The 22,775-nt window shown below is 46.2% G+C and overlaps 1 protein-coding gene across 8 annotated transcripts in view; it reads right to left on the bottom strand.

Annotated features, from left to right (window-relative positions):
• Nucleotides 1–5,965: 5,965 nt before the first annotated feature.
• The window catches only part of LOC109477811 (insulin-like peptide), a 38,528-nt gene continuing 21,718 nt past the window's right edge, over nt 5,966–22,775 (bottom strand). For 4 of the 8 annotated variants that reach the window (XM_019779250.1, XM_019779226.1, XM_019779235.1 and 1 more), the window contains exons 2-4: nt 13,329–13,509; nt 8,356–8,798; nt 5,966–6,903 (exon numbers count right to left, since the gene is read on the bottom strand). In XM_019779250.1, the coding sequence (XP_019634809.1) occupies nt 6,589–6,903; nt 8,356–8,798; nt 13,329–13,500 (930 nt within the window). In that variant the 5' untranslated portion in view covers nt 13,501–13,509 and the 3' untranslated portion in view covers nt 5,966–6,588. Of the gene's footprint in view, nt 6,904–8,355; nt 8,799–13,328; nt 13,510–15,529; nt 15,533–16,296; nt 16,912–18,239; nt 18,379–22,775 lie in introns of those variants that run through there. The other 4 variants (XM_019779265.1, XM_019779258.1, XM_019779243.1 and 1 more) reach the window with 4 other exon arrangements.

The following is a 22,775-nucleotide window of genomic DNA, read 5'->3' as shown; positions in this document are numbered from 1 at the left end:
GTATCTCTCATTCCACTCTTCCTCCCATCAACCATTCTGCCATTTATTCATTCATCCATCTATCCATCCTTCCATTCGTCCATCTATCCATCCACACATGAATACAAACATCTAACTATAATATTCTATCCCATACGTTCGTAACAGATATATGTATAGATACACAATGTTTCAGCAAATGACTGTCTATTCTTCTATGGTCTTCTATACATTAGTATCTGTATCGGTATAGCCGGTATGACCGTCCTTCCGCGTAACACACCAGCGTCACAGGCACGCGGCGCGGCGGCAGTTGGCTACATCATACCGAACAACGTGTTACACCTAACCCTTGAACCATTGGTAGCTGCCTTGAAGAATTCCATACCGCAGCAGGTACATCAGTTTCGCATACCTCTCATCATAATATTGTACCCCACACTGTCCTAAACAGAAATATGGATAGAAACCCACTGTACTTAGTAGCAAATACTTCTGCCTATTCTTTGGCTGCCTTGATGCAGGTACATAACATCAGTTTCGGCTGCCCCTCCCCTTTCTGTTCCAGTGCCAGTTTCAGGCCATGTCTCCCGCGGTGTGTTGCGTACCCTGCCGGTGGTGGTGCATGGGGGAGTGCACACATGAACGGTGGGAGGCCCTTGGACAGACAGGCCGGGCAAAGGTGAAAGGCTACTGCCGTTCATCGGCTGTTGTTGCCGGGAAGGACCGTTTCTGCTCGGATCAGCAAATTCCAGCCGGGAAACAGCCTGGGAAGTTTTGCCCAAGCTTCGCGTGTGGGGTCGTGTGGCGAAACGGTAGCTCGATTCGGAACCAAGAGGTCCCGGGTTCGAGTCCTGATATGCCACCGATCTTGTGCTCTTGGGAAAGGCACTTTACACGACTTCACTCAGGTGTACATATTTATAAAGTACCTAGAAGGTCCCGTGTTTGGGAGAGCCACACCCCACGCACGTTAAAGAACCCACCGCACTTATCGAAAAGAGTAGGGGCCCTTCCCGTTGCGAGTGGTTCAAACCTTATAATATACAGTCCGGTTTTACGCAGCTTGTACAAAATGTACTTAAATGTACAAAACTAGTGTGTTATTCCTATAATTATAGTATAAGGCGGTTTTACCGGTTATACGAAACAAACAAACTTCTGTCCAATCTTCGCTTGTGTCCTTGAAGAAGGAGATGTTGACGATTCCAGTTTACGATCTGGACTGAGCTCAACATTCCCTGGCCGGTCTTCAATCACGAGTAGTAAATATTAAGGAAGGACGAGTGTGTGGTGAAGTGCCAAAGAAGAAGTGTCTGCTACGTCAATATCTCCACTGTCTAGACTTGTGTATTCGCTATGTTAGCTTCTCTACGTTTTGTTTTATGAACTGACAAGAAACATGTATAATGGTAGCCTATATTAGAGTACGTCTCATAAAAAAAGTCAAAATTGATTCATACCAATGCACATTGCTATGGCATGGTTGATGATATAGTGTTCTCGCCAATATACGTTGGAATAGATTAGCATGTGACCTACCGTGCCGTACATAGTGAACAAAGTAATTTTTTTAAGTTCGCTGGTTTTCCTAGCCTGTTCATGTGGTTATTTTGACGTTAAAAAATAACGAGATAAGTGAAACCAAGAATTCAAACTGTGGTAGCCTCTAGACCAGTCCTCCACACGTAAGAAAACAGAAGGTGGCTCACTCCCTAACCCTGATATTCTAACGCCTCGGTTTTCCTTGTTTTCCTGTTTGTATACTTATTATATAGGGTTATTTTGAGGAGAAAAAAATGGTCATATAAGTGAAACTAGGAACCAAGAATTTGAAGTGTGGTGGCCTCTAGACACGTAAGAAAACAGAAGGTGGCTCACTCCCTAACCCTGATATTCTAACGCCACAGGATTAAAGCGCCAGGCCGCCGACCCCTCCCCATAACTCTTCCGGGACCTGTCTCGCTGTCTGACCTATTTCGCACGTCTAGCCTTGTTGTACGCCTTCAATTTCTCTCCTGTGTACTCCCACCTGCAGGAAAGGACCCACTCATAAACCTGACAGTTTTGTAGAGATGAGGGGGTCCGCATGCCCTTTTCCTTAGAGCGTTATAGGCAGTTTTAATCAAGTCAAGTCAAAGTTTATTGCACAGCGATTGTAACAGGTACAATATTTGCCAATAATAGTAAGATTACTGAGGGTATATAATTTTCTTTTTACACAACCAGTAAAGGTTCCAGCCAGAAGAAAATTCTATACCCTAAGTATCCTTCAACCTGATGAAATTATTTACGGGAATAAGATTACTAGCTGGTGGTATGAGTCTATCAAGATTCTACATATAATTTCAACGGGTATTATCTGGCGAAATGTTGAATAGAACTAAGTTAGAGCTAGTAGACCTCTGCGTTTTAATTCTACGTAGAGCGTAGACAGTCCGCTCAACGTAGAGCGTAATTTGCCGTTTTGATTTTACGTAATGTGTTGTAGCTACCCGGAATTTATTGTGAAACGTAATGGGGGAGACTTCCTGATTCAGCGTAATGCGTAGCCGGCTCTCAAAAGTAGAGCACTGTTGGGACCCCCACCCCCCTCCCCACCCCTCATACAGGCCCTCAGATGACTACTTTGAAGTCTTCTCATCGCCCCGGAACGTGGAACCAATACCCCCACGGGGTTCAGCCATCCACGGCGAGTTGGCTGTCAGTTCTTGTCACCTGCATGGACGCTTTTCGACATTTCCTCTTGCGACTAATAACCTCCTAAATGCTGTATTTTGCTCCTTCTCCTTTGCTTCTTATCCCATAATAAAGAAGAAATAACCGCTGCGGAAACCACCACACCTTTTTTCAGTCATGATCCAAAAGCATGCCAAAAACTGGGGGTTTGGGGGGTCTTCATTGTCTTTGGGAGCTTTTATGTGCTATTTTCTGATTGCATATAGACAACATAGCCGGCCTGTTCGAATTACCCCCGTTAGAACTGGGCTAATCAGAAAACAGACTAGACGAACACCACCAAACCCCCAGTTCTATAAGCCTGCTACGGAGGCTAGCATTATTAGATCTCCCACCCGCCCGGAGGCCTGCACAGGAGGCTAAGGATCTCCTAGCCCCGGGAGAAGCGATGACCGGCCGTTGAAATGACCTGGAGAAGCCGCGGAGCGACACACGGCCGCACACACGCCACCTCTCACGCCATCTTCCTTGGTGTTCTCGGACCACCCGGAACTCTCCTGGCCTCCATACCAGGCTAAAGGCGAGGAATCCGGAACACAAACAGGCTAGGCAGGCTAACGTCTGAAGCGTACGCTGAGAAATATTTGGTCCAGAATACAAGGGGCCGTACATGTACGCTGAGAAATATTTGGTGTAAAGTTAGCCTCCGTACCAGAATTACTAACTGCGGGTTTAGTGGTCTTCGGCTGTTTTCTGATTAGCCCAGTTCTGGCTGTAATTCAACCAGGCCGTCTATGTTGTCTATATGCGATCAGACCCCCCTCCCAAAAAAAAACCCCAGTTTTTGTCATGCTATGGAGGCAATCTTGTAGCATGGTGTAAAGTAGTCCAGAATACAGGGGGCCATGCATGTAGGTATCGTCTGTAGCCTCCTTTGAAAATCATTGCAACATTTTTGTTGTGTACCGAGAAAAATGGTTTGAAATGGGACTTATTTTGCAATCTTACTTGATTTCCTTTTTTTTATTCATAAGGGCCACCTTTGTCCAAAATACTACAGTGTGCAGTATAGAGCCATTCTGTCGAAGGGTTGTACTTATGAATCGTAAACTTGAAGGACTCAATGATGTTCTGCTGGTTAAAATAACCGGCCTCAGTGGATGGTAAAGGACACAGATACATAAACCCAATTCTAACACCAGAGACTATTTAGCATAGCTCTACAGAATACAAAAAAGAAGAAGCAGCTCACACACAAGTTCACGTTCTAGGTCCCAATATTTAATACACATCTGAGTCCAATTGAACATAAGCTACACCGGCGAATAACGGATGATAAATAACGTCACGCTATTGGAGGCTGTCAAAAATATCATTCCAGTCTCACGAGAGGGTGCAAGAGGTGTCCGCGCCATTATTTTTCTTGTTAATGTCGTCTGCGGACCTGTCAATCATCTGAGAACTGTAGCTTCAGCGTCTGGTTTCGCTCAGGAAGAAGACCGATGCCTTCTCTAATCTCCAAGCAGATCATACGGTGGCAAGGCAGTATCTATTGGCCAGAGGAGTGTTCATTTAGCCTGGGTACCATCCTATTTGTAAGCCTGGGCTTCCATACTCGCTCTCTAAGAAATAGTCTGGAGACGAGTAGATCTGATTCGGCTAGAAATTTAATAGGGAGCCCCGGCTTACAAATAGGATGGCGCCCAGGGTATGCTCAATAGCCTCTAGCCATTGTATTGGATACTGCCTTACCACCGTATGATCTGCTTGGAGATTAGCCTTCTCCTCAGCACTTCTAAATGTCGTCTGAATTCCTGCCAATTATGTCATAGACTAATTAATTCTGGAGCGCCTAGTCTGAGGTATTAAAGACCTGATTCGGACATGAAAGTTTACAAGAGCTCACATGGCAACAAAAGCATCCTAGAGGATCACAACATTGAAGGTATTTCCGGATGGATTTGGTCCCCTCTCAATTTTGGAAAATAACTAGGGGATTTAATAGTATATTTGACACATTTACAGATCGAAAGTACAGAAAGAAATTATGGATAATTCGCGTAAGTAAATATGTATAGTTTATGGAAATTTTTAACTCTTTTTAATTAAAAGGTATGGGTGGACAAATGTATGGATTGTAGGGCTTAATTTTTCAGGCTATTGCGACACAATTGCAAATAGTCAAGAGAATCAAAAGAAAACATCCTGGTATAACTTTTAGGGCTGTAATTATATAATATTGAATGAAATTGTAAGAACAAAATATTTTCACAACAGAGTTTGGATCACGGATAAAATTACAGCTCACAATTTTGAGCTGGCACAATTACACAACTTAGTGACTATGTTCATTGTCCTTTTCTTCACACAGACAACGTCAATTACAACGTACTAAACGTTTGCTTAATCGGTAATCTTTAGTTCTGTGGTGTCCTAAAGCTACAACTGGCTCAGCCAGTGTTTCACACAACGAACCGAATAACGGTTTTGGTCCCTTAGGCTAAGATAAAGACGCTACAAACTCCTGCTGAACTGAGAACTTATGTTAGTTACACGTGTCGAAAAGGGAAAATGTTATTCCGAAGAAACAAACGGCTCGTGTGTGTTACAACTTCTGCATACGAAGAAAGCCAAAGAACAGCCTGATTCAAGCTTAACGATAGGAAAACTTCGCTCGCAGTTCAGAGGTAGACACACTTGATTGTTGTAAACAATATTGCAGATTGTAGATACATGAGAAACTTTCAAAGTAGTTGAACAAGGCAGGAAATAGGTTCTTGTTTTAGCAAGATTGCTAGTAGTATGAGGTCTTTGGTCCACATCTTCTGACCATTATCTGATACAGACAATTTTAAAGGATGAAATTGAGAGAAAAGAACCTTTACAGTCAAGTCCAAAGTACCAGATGACAAGAAAGTATAATAAATTAAACTGATATATGTAAAGAAGTACACTTTTTGAATATAGTGAGATTTAATTGAATAATTTAGAATATGGTTTAACAGGTTAATAAACCGATGTAGTGTCAATTTTTGAAGATGTTAAACGGATTTTGCTGGACACCCACTAGAGGTCCAAGTCAAGAATTGCGAAATGATGGCCCCTTTTTGGGACATGTTTTGACATTTTCAAACTTTGTCATTTTTGCTTGCCATTTTCTTTACATGTCTACACATAGAAGTGTATTAAACAAAATGCCATTTTATAAGTTGATGGGAGAAAAAATGCATCACCAAAACAGCGTTGAAACTCACATAAGATATCTTGAACAATGAGAATAATATATACGTTCACGATTTTCATTTTCTTCCATTTTTTATTGTGACCTCGTCACTCCAACCAACGAGATTCGACCAGGCGGGAAACAAGTTCACGCGAGATTCCACGTGATCGTTGCTTCATTTGGCCTCGTTGCCCTGACAAACGTGGAACGGTCGCAAGCAGCTTTGTTTTTGTTTTCAACATATTGTACATCTCTTATTGTCTGCCTACAACACAGTACAGTTATCTAGTCCCTAGATTTTATCTAAAATAAATTATATCACTCTATACACACTAGCAGCACCTTGCATAGACCAGTTGATATGAGCTCCCCGTTGGGAAAACTCAACGATCGTAGCACCAGTTTTGGACTGTGCTTTGTAATTTTTAATTAAGGACAAAACGTATAGACCTAGTAGCGACACAAAAGTTCGATCAGGAATGTCCAAGATTGTGATCCACACGTGGTGACGAAGCGTCCATTGGTCCTGTACGGTTTTACTATGCGTGGATCTCAGTGGCTGCAGTAAAGCTTGAATAATGGAGTCCCGCCATTTGGAAGGTTAAGAAACTACCTCCTAGAAGTTGGGGAGGGGGGAAGGTGCAGTGATGACAATAGAAGACGCGGGAATGTCAGATTTAGTTGGAGTACAGTCCACTCAGCTCGGCTCAGTTGAGTGATAATTGTCCGGGAGCGTCTATTCTTCTGGGCGTACCTCTCGGCAATGTGATGAGAGGTTTATGCGTGTATTGTTTTGATATATAGTCTGGTACGGTGTGGGGTTCCACTGTGGAGGATTTGGTTCTATTGTCTCTGGCTCTGTTGTTGTTGTTGTTTTCCGCTGGTTCTTTCTTGTCGGTCTGGTTGTCCTTGTATCCGAGACGCTCCAGTGTGGGCTTCTGTGATGGTGTTTCCGGAATCTCGTTGGTTGGTCCTTCTTCGACGAGGTCGGTTGGGTACTGATGGGCGGAGGAGTCAGGGAACTGTAAAGAGAAGGACTCATTAGCTATATAGATCGGCATCCACATACTTGGACTTACACAAAGAACATCCAAGTCTTACAATGAAATCTTCTAGATCTATCGTAGTAATCTCCAAGCAGATCTTTCGGTGGGGGGAAGATTGGGGAAATGGTTACAGACTGGCCAATTCGATACTGTCTTACCCCAACCGAAAGATCTGCTTGGAGATTACTATTGTAGTCAAGATGTCTTTCCAAAACAGGTTATGTATGCTATTTAAAATTTAAGCCAAATACGTTAGCTCCACACATGCTGACTCAAGGGCAACATGTAGGAAATAGGCCACCTTTTCAATTTTAGCTTATCATCAAATTCTCCCCGACCCCTTGCTAAGGTCCTGATGATTAAGTTAGATAAAGACGGTTGTTGTGATCTGCGTTACGAGTTAACGCTACTGCTGAGTTTGTGTAAAGATGTCCCGATCGTGCCCTGCAGATGCGAAACCGCTCGGCTCGCTACAGGCTAGGATAAACACTGACTGGTAGGGTCGTTAGCGAAGCGTGCCGAGCGCCTGATGGGGCAAACAGACTTCACAACAGCGCCTGGATAGCTCTCAACAAAACTGCTAATCTGGCGGATTAGTCATTTCTTCTGTAGTAGAAAACTGGTTCTCAATTTTGAATACGGCATTTTTCCATTTCGTCCATAATGAGGAGGTTTGAGACCCTGGGCAATATAGAGGGCCTGCATGGGGGGCTAGTGAGTACGAATTACGCATAATTTATTTTCTCCGCCGATTACGAATTACCTTGAAGTCTCAGAGCTAATTACGACTGTTCGCTTTGCAGCTAATTTTCTATTACGATTTACGTTGAATTTTTGGGAGGCTGTCTACGGGTTACGACGACTAAAAAAGCCTGATTACGCCTTACGAAAAAGACCATGCAGGCCCCCATTAAAAACTGACCAGAACAGAAACACACACGAGTCTTGTAGTGGGAAACTGGGTTTTCGTTTTGAATGCGACAATTTTCAGTACATTTTCAGTCACCATAGTCCATACTTGTACATATAGCTACAGTAAAGCTGTTCTGAAACCTTTGTTTTATGGTGTTGTAGGAATCTGGTTCACATTTTGTTTTCGTTTTGAATACGGCATTTTTCAGCACATTTTCAGTCACCATAGTCCATACGTGTACATAATGCTACAGTGAAGCCGTTCTGAAACCTTTCTCTTCTTCTGTTGTAGGAAACTGGTTCACACTTTTTAGTTTTGAATATGATTTTTCAGTACATTTTCAGTCACCATAGTCCATACTTGTACATATAGCTACAGTAAAGCCGTTCGAAACCTTTCTTTTCTTCTGTTGTAGGAAACTGGTTTTGAATGCGGCATTTTTTCAGTACATTTTCAGTCACCATAGTCCATACTTGTACATATATACAGTAAAGCCGTTCTGAAACCTTTCTTACCTTGTTCGGTTTTACGTTCTGGTTCTTGGTGGATTGTCTGATGAACGGAAAGACGGGGTTCGCCTTCTTATCTTCGAAGGACCCGAGGATTTCCTTAAGTTTCATCTTCGGCTCCTTTTTCGCCGCGTCTACCGTGATGTCGTCCCTGTCGTAATGATAGACCAAGTTTTCTATGTTCTCGATAGATCCGAGAGGAGCTTGGTCGCCTACCATGCCGTCGAGGGGGGCGAGTTCCTCGTCACGTTCTTGCTCTTCGGGCTGGGACTCGGTGGTTCTGACCGGCGAGGCGGTGGCCGGGGCGGTTGGGTGCGGGTTGCAGTAGCTCTCCAGGTGGCTGTAGTCACACACGTTGAGGCAGCACTCCTCCACCAGGCCGCGTCGCCGCCGCACCGGAGGCATGGAGCCCATGTAGTCCTTGGCCTGCTGTTCCGAGATGAAGTCAACTGAAACACAGGGAAAGGCAGGGATAGTTAATTTGCTGTTATCTCAAATTAAAATACATGTATAATCACTTGACTGCCATTCAGCGATAAACAATGGCATCACTAGCCTGGATGCCAGACCCATAGCACACTGGAAAAAGTATCTCAGTGTGCAACTTGGGCCAATATAGTCTATCGCATCAGCCGATTTCTACTCTTTCCAGCCGCCTCCCGAAGCCTGGTAGAGGCTATCCTGGTAGAGGCTAGCATCACCAGACTCCTGAAGAATTTGGTTTAATAAAAATAATAAATATGTAACGTTGTTACGTATATATTGAAGGATTGTTGCTAAAATTCCCGCTCATGATGTTGGCAGTTTCACTGATGTCGTCCCATCGTCATCCTGCAGTGCATGCATTTCTGCCTCAGACAGGAAACAGACAGTTGCCTGTATCTGTATCAGTATAACCGCCCTTCGGCGTAACACTTCAGCTTCGCAGGCACTCGGTGCGGCGGCAGCTAGCTATATCACATACACCGAACAAGTGTGCTTGGTGGCAACGAGTTCCAGTCTACGGTAGTCTTGGAGAAATATGAGTTTTTAAACACCCCACTTCTTGGTTGATAACTCATAACTTTTCTGGGCTGGTATCATGATACTTAGTGGTTGGTACGTCCACCAGTTTATTAGTCACTTTGTACATCATGCACAGTCTGTTAGTGATCCAGAGAAAACAGACAGTTGCCTTTAGATGTGATCCAGACAAAGCATTGAACCCAGATGAGGTCCAAAGGTGGGAAGGTAGGAATAAATCTCTCGGATCCCCAAGACGCGAATAAAGTCCTGGTCACGACCTCGGTTATGTCTTGCGTTAGATCTTAAGACATCCCGGTCCTCCTGGCATTAGTGTCTTAGGTCTATCGCCCAAAAGACAAGGCTTGCGTGCTGTATTTACCATTGTTGGGCAAAGTTTAATCCCCAGGAATCTAAGAATATCCGAGGCGTATCATTCTGTATCAAAAGTTTTTCGTTTTCTTCCTGTATTTCTGATACACTGTTGAAAAGAAACTCGGTACAGATAAACCCAGGTGACAGGTGGCACGTTTCCAACCGAACCATGATCACACGTAGCCTCCGTAGCAGGCTTATAGAACTGGGGGTTTCTTGGTCTTCGGCTGTTCTGATTCGCCCAGTTCTAAAAACGGGGGTAATTCAACCAGGCCGGCTATGTTTTCTATATGCAATGAGAAAATAGCACATAGAAGTTGCCAAAGACCCCGAAAACCCCCAGTTTTTGGCATGCTATGGAAGCTAGGCGGTAGGGATGTTTCTCGGTTGCTTTACGCAATGCATCCACTTGGCACTTCTGGATTAGAAGTAGCGTTTTGTACCTATCTCTTCTTTCCGTTCCAGGTCGTTGTCTTTTCCTTGCTGTCCTGTACAGTTACGTAAACGTAAGTTTTCATCCCGTATGACAGAATGCCACCCTAGGCCGGCCCAGCTTCCGTTCCTGCCCGCTGCGCTCCTTCAAACTCCTGTCAAAACCGTCGCCATCCACCATGATTTATCATAAACCCAGCTCTCCCTACACGTGGCTTCTATCCATCCTAAACAGCGGCGGTGCTAAAAGTACCCCCACATGGTCTCCCATGTGCCTGAAAATGTCAAGTTCAGGTTTACGAGGGCGCCTGATACGGTCGGGTAGGCAGCGAAGAGACGAATGCCTTTAGTTTGTGGCCTTTCATGTGATTTAAAATCGACTGGTCAAACGTTTGTTAGGATAGTCGGTGCTAAGAAAGGCCTGGGAGACTATTTCGGGAGCTTCAACAGATCGTGTGGAGAGAAAAAACTGTTGGAAAAACTCCCAGCCGACCTTAAATGTTTATGGAGCTTGTCAAGGCCAAACGATGACACTGGAGTATCCACACCCCGGCACGTCTGACTACAGCCCTTCATCCCACCCTGTCCTTTTACGGCACGGCTCTAAACATCCTCACTGAAGGGCCGGGAAGAGCTGACGGATTGACAACGCCTGCTCACCTGCACCAAATGGCAAAGCCTCACACAGCGGTGGTCGGTCTCTGTATCGGTATAGCCGGGATAACCTAGTCTCTACCAGACTAACTATGCTGGCGGCTAAATATAGGAGAATATTTGTCAGGGGAGTTTTGCCGTCTTGTAGGTTTGGCTGGCCACACAGTTCGGAGGGAAAGAAACTACCTCCCCGCAGCCAAATTTACTATTTCGATCCGTATTCCCGTAGAATAGTCTGGTGGCACGGTGCTGGTGGAGGCTAGATGGTCGGGACTGACATCGTAGGCTCCATAGCCTGACAAAAACTGGGGGTATGGGGGTTCTACATGGTCTTTGGGAGCTTTTATGTGCTATTTTTATTGCTTATACAGACAACATAGCCGGCCTGGTAGAATTACCACCGTTTTATTAGAACTTGGCCAATCAGAAAACAGCCGAAGACCACCAAACCCCCAGTTCTATAAGCCTGCCACGGAGGCTACACACAGCGGTGGTAGGTACTCCAGCAAGGAAAGCCAGTCTCCCTGCTAGTATACTCAGTTTGCACAATTCTGTTTTGTTCTTTTTAGCGTCAGCACTGGCTGAGTTTATCAGACCTCCCGCAAAGGAACGTTGCCTGCTGAGGATGACAATCTTTTCAAGCCAACCGCTAACATAGGAGTGTTTCTTTGCTTGTCATTTTAAACTCCATAACAGTTGCAGACCCCCCCCCCCTCTGACAAACTGTTAACTAGAAGCATTTCCTAACACAATCATCAGCAAGGACGCCAACATCACCTGCCTTTATCCAGCTGAATTTTAAAGCTCGGTTTTGCTGACGCCCGCAGCATTTTAGTCAGCTGGGGTGTCCCGCGGGGCTCGTTCGGTTATCAGCTCTGAATTCCATTCCTGAGATACGGAGGAACCCTTCGGAATCCTTAAGTCGGTGTGATCTTGGACATCCTCTGGTCTCGCCTCGGGAGAACGGGGCCAGGGTCGCGCCACGATTAGACTCATTCGTCATGTACGGGATTACAGTGTCCAGAAGACTCGGTCTTAGTAGCCTAACTACATCACACTTGTACAAGTCCTTCCATTGGTCCTAGCCTGACTACATCACTGACACCAAGCTTGTAGAAGAACAATCTTTAGTGCGGGAAGATTCAGTTTAGGAATCTATAGGTTGAGTCTTTTCAGGAATGTGTATCTGGCACATCACCACTATAAATTTAATGAAACAGTACCCGTTCTGACTTTCGTCTATCTATTGGTAAAGATGTTGTAATTCATTATCAGCATTAGATATCACGAGGATTAACCAATCGACACAAACCAGCCAGTATTTTTACGTTGACTGTAAGTACTATTTATCAGCATCAGATTCTATCGTTAGGATTAACACATAGGCTTGTGCCATCTGTCCTGTGTGTGTGTGGACACACATCAGCCATTTTCCCGCGTGCCCTACCAAGTGCACACCACGTACTCCAGCACATTTCTCAGCGGCCTGTACGATCTCACTGTCCAAAACGACTAGTGCGCTTAATTACCTCGTTTTCCCTGCCACCTTGTTAACGTTTGGACAAATTGAGGACAGAATAGTGACATTTACAGTGTGTTTTGAAATCCACTTTACAAGACATACTGCAGGAGAGCGCCAGCTGTTTTAAGAGGACGGGGGAAATACTAGTATAAGACGACTTTAGTAGTTTGCTTGACCAAAGACGTTGTAAACCTTAAAGTACCCAGAACCACCTTGAGTGGAGGCCTCACGCCTATTCACGCGAGGCCTGCATACCCTTTTTCGTAAGGTGTAATCAGGCCTTTTTAGTCTTCGTAATCCGGCGTAGGCAGTCTCCCCAAAAATCAACGTAATTCGTAATAGTCTATTAGCCGCAAAGCGTAAAGTCGTAATCAGCTCTGAGACTTTAACGTAATTCGTAATCGGTGGCGAAAATTTCGCGTATTAAATTCATAATCCCTTAACCCCCCATGCAGGCCCTCATCAGGGTCTGTAGTAGGACTTCCGGGCGGCCTTGTACTGACTGACTTCTCCCCGCCTTTCCACGACTTGCAGCGATTAATTAGGACACGTCTTTCAAACCCCCTAAGCTAAGCTCACCCCTCCAAGGTGCAATCTCTCACATCGGAACCGAAAAGGCGAACATATTGTTCGTCCGGGAGAAAAGAGGGATGTCTGTAGCACAGTTGGCGCGTGTCCACGGAACAGCCGAGTCCCAAGGGCGTCTGGGAAGGCCGCAAGGAAGGCCGGGAACTTCTGCTATGCTTCTCGCACTCGACGTGGGGATTTTCAGAAGTCCTTACTCTCCAAGCAGAGGTTGTGGGGGAATGATCGTTACCGTTACATTTTGTCGCACCCGAATTTTACTCTCTAGCGGACCAACTCGCCTGGCATGTTATCTCTATTCCAATTTCTCTTTCCAGCCGCCTCTCGAAGCCTGGTAGAGGCTAGTACATCGTTATAACTATCACTGTTTTGTTCTCCACAATTATTATAAAACAAAGACTAAACTCACTTGCTCTCTTGCCCAAGGACCGCCTGGGTTGTGAGTTGTATCCTCTGTTCCCGCAGACGAAGGAGAGCACGTCGGCCAGGGTGGAACCGCACAGGTACTCCGCCCGCGTCTCCTTCACCAGCAGGCACACCACGGCCAGGCTCGCGAGCACGTACACGCTGGAGAGATTCATGCCTGTTGCCTGTAAAACACACATAGAGAACAGGCTGGTTAGCTTAGACAGAAGGAACTTCTCATTTAACATTTAGCAATGTACACGCTGGATAGATCCATTCCTGTTGCCTGCAGAACACACACAGAACAGGCTGGTTTAGTAATGTGTACCTAAACCCAAGTTCAGGTCTGGATTCAAGTCCAGAGGTTTAGGTTCAGGTCTGGACTTGTAACCAAGGACATATACAAAATACAGAAGGGACTTCTCATTTCGCATTTACCAATGTACTCGGCTGAATAGATTCATGCCTGTTGCCTGCAGAACACATACAGAACAGGCTAATTAGTTATCATGAAAGCTCATCTGTGTTGGTAGTTACATGTTTAGAGTTAAAACGTTTGATCCAACACGACGGGGGACGATATCGTCTACCGGATACCTTTGACCCAGTGTTGACGTCACAGTGGGTCAGTCTACTGAGGAAGACCAGAGTGACTGGTCGAATGTTCTAGGTGAGAGAACTTTTTGTGTTGGATCAAAAGTTTTAACGATTTGTACGATAGACAAGCAAATGACAGGCAACAGATTTCACAAAACGCATTGCCTGCAGTAACAGAGAAATGATACACCTGGCGAGGTGGAATATTTGCATATTGGTTCCCGTACGCATATTTTTTTTTGCATATTTGTTACCTTACGCATATTTTTTTTTTGCATATTTGTTACCTTACGCATGCACTCGTACAACAGATTCGCGCCAGGTTTCTGTGACAGAGAGACACGTGATACTCTCCGAGAAGAACTTCAAAGAGAGACTCGGGACGTTTTGATGCCTGTCTCTCGTGACGCGACAAGACAGTTCACGTCCTTGTACGTTTACTGCCGCTGCCAGGGAGCCGGGCTGACAGGGCAAATTGGCCACACGTTTTGGGACGCACGTAGACGCACGACGAGGTGACGCCTCTGGTCATAAAGGAGACCTGATCAAGATGGGTACGGCAGGTCTAGACAGACAGAACACGTGCGGGATCGCTACTTGTATGTAACTTCCAGCGGAGCCTGCATGCCCTTTTGCGTAAGGTGTAATCAGGCCTTTTTATCCTTCGCAATCCGTAGGCAGTCTCCAAAAAAATCATCGTAATTCGTAATACTACATTAGCCGCAAAGCGTAAAGTTGTAATCAGCTCTGTTCGTAATTGGTGGCGACAAATTTGCGTAATTCGTAATCACTACCCCCCCCCCCCCCCCCCATGCAGGCGCCCTCTGCAAGCGAAGGGGACGGTGCAAGTTGGCGCAAAACTTAGTCAGGAATTCACGGAAGTTTTGTGGAGCCAAATGCAACGTGTTTAGACGTGTTGGGTGGGGAGGGGGGTATGCGGGCAGATCCAAAGTATAAGGAAAGGGGGCGCGCCAATACCGATTTCACCTGCATTTTCCAAACGTCCACATCGCGGTAAACTTAACAATAGAAACACTCTTCCCTCGAACATGTGTTTAAAATGCGTCTTTACAGCCTGGCCTATCATAACTATAAGCAGTTGGTTATCCGACTAACAACTCATGTTTGTATTGTGCACTCAACAGCATTAAAACTATATATCTATATCCCTAATGATAGATGAATACACCTATAACAATGCCTATGAAATTGCTACGTGATTAGCAAGACTAATTTCGTGAGTGCCCCCATGAGTTTTAGGACCCTTCTATCCTACCAGCGAGGCCCCTTTAGCCTCGGAGAGATAAAGAAATCACTCTGTTACGACCGGGTGACATTGGCATTCCTACAATGCACGAAAATGCACAGACCAACTATCCAGATCGTAGACATCTGTAATGGTACCATATACATATAGTAAGACAGAACTGAAACACCCTAACCCAATCTCTTGTCCAAAACTATTGCTAAACATATAAAGCTAAATGAGTGTTAAAAGAACTGTTAATATCCTGGAATGTAAACATCTTAGACATTGAATAAACAGTGTAAAGTCACCTATCTTCCTCCACAAGACATTTCCTACACAAAAGGGCAATGCTAGCCTACCGACTACCGCGAGGGAAATACAAGTAAAGCCGCAGAACAAAAGAAGCAAAACACGGGAGCTAGCTATGACTAACTCCAGGCCGCGACAACTCCAGAGATCGCCGATGCACGGTCAGAATTCCAGAGACAGAAATCCGAAGCACTGCCAGCCAGCAGAATGACATGTGGTGATGCCATAATGCAAACCTGAACATCAGTTACTGATACCTGGTTGTTTGCCCTGAATCGTAGACCTGGTATATCAGATAGGCTGGTGGTCTCCCTTCCACTATTCACAGGTTACTCAAACTAGAAAATGATGGAAGGCACGAGCCGCGTCTCTTTTTAAAGCCACGACAGAGAAATACAATGCATATGGCGGACAGACGTCTGGCATGAAAAAATCTCCAAAATAGTCTGGAGAAGACCTGACGTGTTTCGGTCCTTGCGAGCGACGTAACATGGAAATATTAAGTCTAAAAACCTGTCTCTACTCACCGTCATCGCACCCTCTAGCACAAATACAGACAAAGAAATGACGCGGCGGTGGCAGGAGCCAATATTTGTACACATGGAAGGAATGAAAACATGGAGATAGAAGCGAGTCTATCGTACCCACTATCGAAGGCCACACCGGTTATGACACGGGTGACGACCAAGCCCTGGTCAAAACAAATCCACAAAATGCGTACAAAGGAGATACCGGAGGAGTCTACCTTCACAGCTACTTCAAGACGACGTCAGGGCTTCTCAACTACCAAGTGAAGAGATACCTGGCAGCGCCTTACCTCTGAGTTCGGCGTGTGGTGGTTAGACAGGGGGATTGTCCGTGTTGTCAGGACAGGGGCGGTGCCGCTGCAGGAGCTGATCTGGCCTGTATTTCGAAGACGGGGCGAACGGTGCAGCACGGGAGGTCAGACAGGGGGTCAACGGGATTCGCAGACCTGGTAACGTCTCGGGGACGACACGGAGGCAGCCGCCTGCTACTCACTCGCCCAGCGCTCCGAGGATCCGAGGAATGCACGGTCGCTAGCCAAGTTTCCACCTTGACGAAACTTCAGAAGTCTCCGAGGAGGCAGTTTGGCAGCGTTCCGTCGATGACAGCTCCCGTCTGTAGCAGCGACAACGTACGGCGTTCGGTCGTTTAGCGATCGTTCGAGAGCTCGGAGGGTCCAGATTAGGATCTTGCAAGGCTCGGAAAAGTCGAGCCGATGCTTAGCCTCAACACAAGCGATGGAATGCCACGCATGGCGATCCACTGTCAATACGGAATACTGAGAGAGAGAGACTGCCAGCAGCTCGCTGCCTCAGGCCTCGCGTCCTGCCCCGGCCCCGCCTCGGCTACACCCGATATTCAGATTAACTCACGAGCAGGGACAGACCAACTCAAACACACACAGGCAGGCACACTCCGAGACTGACGGCTTGTGTCTGTCCTGTAGACGAAAATTATTCAACTCGCGGTAAAATATTCGCACCTATTGCCAGCCAGTCACGTGGCTGTCTGGCCGAGCTTTTTTTTTTTCCTTTGACTGTAACCCCCCACATCTCGTAGCCTCCGCCAGACTTCTTTTGCAGGCTGAATAAATAGTAGAGTTCAGTAGTATAGAAACAGGCCTTATAAAGGGGATATAATGGACATGCAGGCAAATTGGACCCTCTTTGGTCGGCCACCTTCTCTGGCTAGTTATATCCCCTTTTGAGACCGATTTCTACTATTTAAAAGAGAAGTCATTTTACCCTTCAGACATAGTTTCAGACATAGCAATAGTCTTAGACAATTAGTCACTCTGTACATTTTGAAGTTATTTTATACTCTATTTCAGAGTTCTTTTATGTTTGTAACTTTCAATTAGCCTTCGGGCATGGATTTGCAATAAACTTCTTCACTATATCCGCCTGCAAGAAGTCTGGTGGAGACTAAAAACACAACTCTCGGCACGCACGTGCGGGCTGGCGGTGTCTGTCGGGGTAAAACCCCCAGCGGGGCGTGTACACACAGCCCGCCCTGCGGACCTCCCGAGTGCTAAACGCTAGAAGGCAGACTTGAGAAGGCTAATCACCGGTAGGAATCTAGATCTCTGCATGCACCTGTGCTGAGACGTTCTGGCATTTGGCGATAAAAGAAGTGAGGACAGCTAGGAGCTGGGTTTCCACACAATTTTACGTTCCGGAGTCGCCACGCCCTCATCTTATCTGTCTCAAATCTGTACCGCGCTACCATAATACATTCAGTGTATGTATATCTATACACCTATAAAAACAACATCTATATATCTATTAGTCACCTATAAAAACAACAGTATCTCTATATCTATACGTCTGTCATTTTCCCCACCAGGTGCAAGATGTCTCGAAAATGTAGTAGACTGAAAACTGTCCTTTCCTCAGCGGTTCCCTCACCCCTGATTTTTCACAAAGGTTCTGTGGGAACCAGACGTCAATGCATCAGCTGTACTTGGCAGCCACTGTATCTCCAACCTTCGATATTGAGAAAACGCACCTTTGTGTCACAAAAGCGTACGAGAAGTTATGTTGGAGCCCATGTAGCCTCTACCAGCCGAAAAAACTCCATTGGCATGCTATCTGTCTGTTTGGCCGATTTCTACTCTTTCCACAGCTGCCTCCCGAAGCCTGGTAGAGGCTACAGTGTCGGCCCCAGCCCCCTCCCGAAGCCTGGTAGAGGCTACGGTGCCGGCACGCGGTGTTCAGGGGGCGTATCTGTATTTACGGTGGTCTGAAGAAGGTGGCCAGGAGAGGAAATCGGCGTGAAACTCAGGTCAAACCAGAGGTCAGCCAGGCAGCTGTAGACAGGACCACCAAAGTCAAAAGGTAGACCCACGTCTGCCCCGGCCTTGCCAATCCCCCCGCGACCTATTGTGTTCCCAAGTTTATCTAATTTTTCGGCTTACCGGTTGCGATCAGTGTTTTTTTAGTGGCGATTTAGGTGATCCGCGTTCGCGTGTTGAAACAAGCCTGGGTCCTATTACAGCTCCTAAGGACCTAACTCCTCATCAGAAGGACGACAATTACCTAATGGGGCAAAGTCACAGCACTGTTTGATTAGACCATTTCCTTGTCTAATGTTCTTAGCGTTACGACGGGCAGGGTAATTGGAGTCAACCGTTGAAAGACCCGGCCAGACGCGGCTTGGCTGCAGACGTGTGGCCTTCATGAGGCATGTGTTGATTCCAATAAAAGCAGACAAAAACACGAACAGATTGGGCAGGCCTCGAAACAAACTTTCCTTCCTACTTACTGTCTCAGCACTGTCCCAAAAATAAACTTCAGTTGTCCCGAAGTGAGGATGAACTGTCCCAACCTGTTATTTTGCTTATACTGAGTTTACTCCCAGACAAACTATAATTGCAGAGTAAACACAAATTCAGGGGGACTTTTCCGGATCTAAAAGTCGGGACATGTGCCTGATAAACAAAAGAAGGGCCGACATTCTGATGTTCATTATTTTTCTATTGTCCCAAAAATGTCCCAAAGTGTGCTTTTAGTTGTACCGCCCTCAATTTTAGCGGCCAGTGGACCACCTTTAATTTCGAGCCCTGATCGGGACTGGTCTCCTCCAGACTGAGCCACCCCGAGCAGCCGAAATTGGAAAGATTGGCCAAAATTAGGGGGAATCATTTGGCACAAGTGTTAGGTGATCCAGTTGGCTGGCAAATTTGTCTCTCTTCTCGGCCAATTTCTCCTGTTTCACCCTCACAGAGACGACTAGATATCAGGAGGGACCGGGTTACAGCTCTTTATCTTCAAGGCGACACCTGTTTTGGGCGAAACTGTGTTTTTCTCCTTGCACCTTGGCTACTAAAAGACAGTAAACAGAGCTGTCGCGGTGACACTGAGAATCGAGAGCTGGTCCTTTGACAGTTACGCGGTGTTTAGACTAGCTTCGCGGCGCACGAAGATGTACACACGTCGTCTGGCTTCTGTTTCACAGAGAGTCGGGATGGCTCGCGAACACACGTACGGGAGAACCGCGGGTCCATGGTTCGATTCCCGCGGGTCAGACTAGCCTCCGTAGCAGGCTTATAGAACTGGGGGTTTGGTGGTCTTCGGCTGTTTTCTGATTAGCCCAGTTCTTAAGAAAACGGGGGTAATTCAACGAGACCGGCTATGTATATAGAGCGGCAAAATGTACTCTCTAGCGGACCAACTCTCTAGGAATGTTATCTCTCTATTTGACCGATTTTTACTCTTTTCGACCGTCACCCGAAGCCTGGTAGAGGCTAGCATTGGATGCCATTGATTAGTCTCTACCAGACCAACTACGCTAGCTATATACACGGTGTCGGGGATATTTGAGAGTATGGCCGTAACCGGACTATCCTGGCCAATTTCACTCTCCTTTTTTGCCAAATTCTACGATCCGTATCCCGTAGAAAGGCCTGGTGGAGGCTAGCCTTTGATCGAAAAGGGGGCACACGTGTAGGTCCTCAGCGCCACCGAGGAAGGTTCATCTACCGCACGCGAGTGAGATGAGGACAGGAAAGGCGTCCAACTGTTAGGTCTCGGCCTTGAGAGAGTCTCGGTGCGAGTTATATACTGGCTCAATCCCCAGGAAAAATATTGTCCTATCCCCGTAGGAGCTTTCCGAGGGCCTGCATGGGGGGGGGGGGGTAGTGATTTCGAATTACGCAAAATTGTCGCCGCCGGTTACGAATTACATTAAAGTCTCAGAGCTGATTACGAATGTACGATTTGCGGCTAATGTACTATTACGAATTTCCTTGATTTTTGGGGAGGCTGCCTACGGATTACGAAGACTAAAAAGGCCTGAATCTACGCCTTACAAAAAGGGCATGCAGGCCCCCCTTTCCCTCTCGCGGCCTGGGAGTTTGCTAACCAGCTTTTCGGGTTAGCGTGCACACCCCCCGGGAAGTAAAGTGAGAAGGTGCCAGTCTCACGCCGGACTAAATACCTCCACCTGCGGCGTACAAGTCAGGCCTCTAAACCTTAGAAATTTTGGCAACAAGAGCTTAGAATTCCGGGAGAGTTTTCACAACAGCGACAATAAAACACGCTGCCAGGCTTTCCTGCATGTGATTAGCGCGCGGCCTTCGGCTCTCTTTTACCTCGTCTGGTGCACTTTGTACGCGGTTAAGGTTGCGGCATGGCTCATCCAGCTCATGATGATACCTAGCCTCTACCAGGCTTCAGGGGCGGCTGGAAAGAGAAGAAATCGGCCAAATAGAGAGATAGCATGCCAGGGGAGTTGGTCTACTGGAGAGAATAGTTTGCCGCTCCCGAAACTGTTCTATGGAGCACACCAACTCTCTCGGCATGTTATCTCTCTATTTGGTTGATTTCTACTCTTCGGCCAGCCGCCTCCCGAAGCCTGGTAGAGGCAAGATGATACCAAGCTCAGGGTCGTTTTCTTACAAAGCTCGGATGATACCAATCTCAGTCACGAGAAGACTGGGACCAGTCGGAGCAGGTTCACGTGAAGTTCAACGTCTTTACTAGGCGGCGCGGCGGATGGATTGCACCCGCTTCAAGGCGAGAAGGACCCACCTGGCGTATCGCCCTAAATCTTAATGTGTCGGACAGGGGTGTCTGTGTCTGTATAACTGGGTCTGCATTAGCCTCTACCAGGCTTCGGGAGGAGGCGAACAGTCTAACTAAACTGTTCTCTCCGGCCGATTTCTACTCTTTCCCGACGCCTCCCGAAGCCTGGTAGAGGCTAGGCCTAAATGCTCCCTTTCCTAAGGCGTAATCAGACCTCTTTAGTCTCTGCGATCCGTAATAGGCAGCCGCTTAAGATCATTGTAATTTGTAATCAGTACATTAGCCATGACGCGTAGTTGTTCATAATCAGCTCTGAGACTCTAAGTCCAACGTAATACTAATTCGTAATCGGTGGCGCACATTTTGCGTAGTTCGTAATCACTAACCCTCCCGAACAGACCCTCATATAACCACTCTCGGCCTAACAAAGGCTTTCGGAAAACGTTACAAGCTTCCACCAAAACACCTGCTTGGATACTAGTATTAGATAGGAAGTGATAGTAAAAGTAGGTTGAAGACCGAGGCTTACTTGGACAAGACTCTTGGAAAAATGATATCACCAATTCTAAATTAACCACCAAGGTTCAACCTGACCGTTGCCTGGATACACGTGCGTGATGCCAAACTCTTTCAGACTAAGATCAGACGTATACTTTTCTCGATCTTAATTGAAGACAGAAAATGAAATCTTAGACAGGCTCTGACGCCCTTGTTGGAATCATCAGCCGGGTGCTGTTTGCTGTCAGGCGTAACAAGACAAGGTCGGACGATAAGACCTCGCGGGAAGGAATGTAGGAGGCCAAAATGAAAGTTAACACCAGGGGCATTTCTGCCGCATCTTAGCAAGCAAAAAAAATCGAATTTATGCTACAATCAAAATATCTGTATAACCGGTATAACCGCCTTTCGGCGTAACATACCAGCTTCGCAGTCACGCGGCGCGGCGGCAGCTGGCTACATTACACCGATCGACTTGTTACACCTAACCCTTGAACATCTAACTCTAGACATTGTTAAAAGTATCTATGGACAATGCCCCTACTGTATAAAATATATGGCCTGAAAGAACGTATTACAAGTTCTACAAGTCTGCGAAGTTTGGTGTAGTATAACCCCTTTACATAACGTTTATTTTATCGCAAATATATTGAAACCGTACATGAGGTACTTTAGTTTCCACGCCTCTCGAATGACAGTACTCTGACCTTGCAGGGCTGGGTGTTACGTGGCCTTGGATTGGCTAATCTGCTGATGACGTAAACCGCGGGACTAAGCCGATATCGGATCACCTTATCAAAGCACATACCAAGGATTAACGAGCCGTTTTAATACGATCTGTTGTCATGAAGGGAAGATTAAACGCCGCAATGGCTGGCACGGGGAGGAACATGACGTCATAGGGGTCCCTGTCTATGTCTTACCTGTCATCTTATATTACCTGACAACAAGTTCCAGAGTTATCAACCAAGGATTGACGTGTTCAAGAATTCATTTTTCTCAGAAGTATCGCAGAGTGGAACTCGCTGTCACCAAGTACAGTAGGGACATTGTCACTGGATAGCGTTAAACAATGTATAGAGTTAGAAGTTCAAGGGTTTGGTGTAACAAGTCGATCGGTCTAATATAGCCAGCTGCCGCCGCGCCGCGTGCCTGCGAAAGACGGCTATACCGGCTATACAGATACAGAAACAATAACTTTGTCCAAAGTAGCATTAGCATTACTTATCATCAATTTTACTGTTTATTT

This window comes from Branchiostoma belcheri, unplaced genomic scaffold, assembly GCF_001625305.1.
Source record: "Branchiostoma belcheri isolate BF01 breed outbred unplaced genomic scaffold, Haploidv18h27 scaffold105, whole genome shotgun sequence".
In the NCBI taxonomy this organism is placed as follows: domain Eukaryota; kingdom Metazoa; phylum Chordata; class Leptocardii; order Amphioxiformes; family Branchiostomatidae; genus Branchiostoma; species Branchiostoma belcheri.
This window is presented reverse-complemented; position numbering and strand designations above follow the sequence as displayed.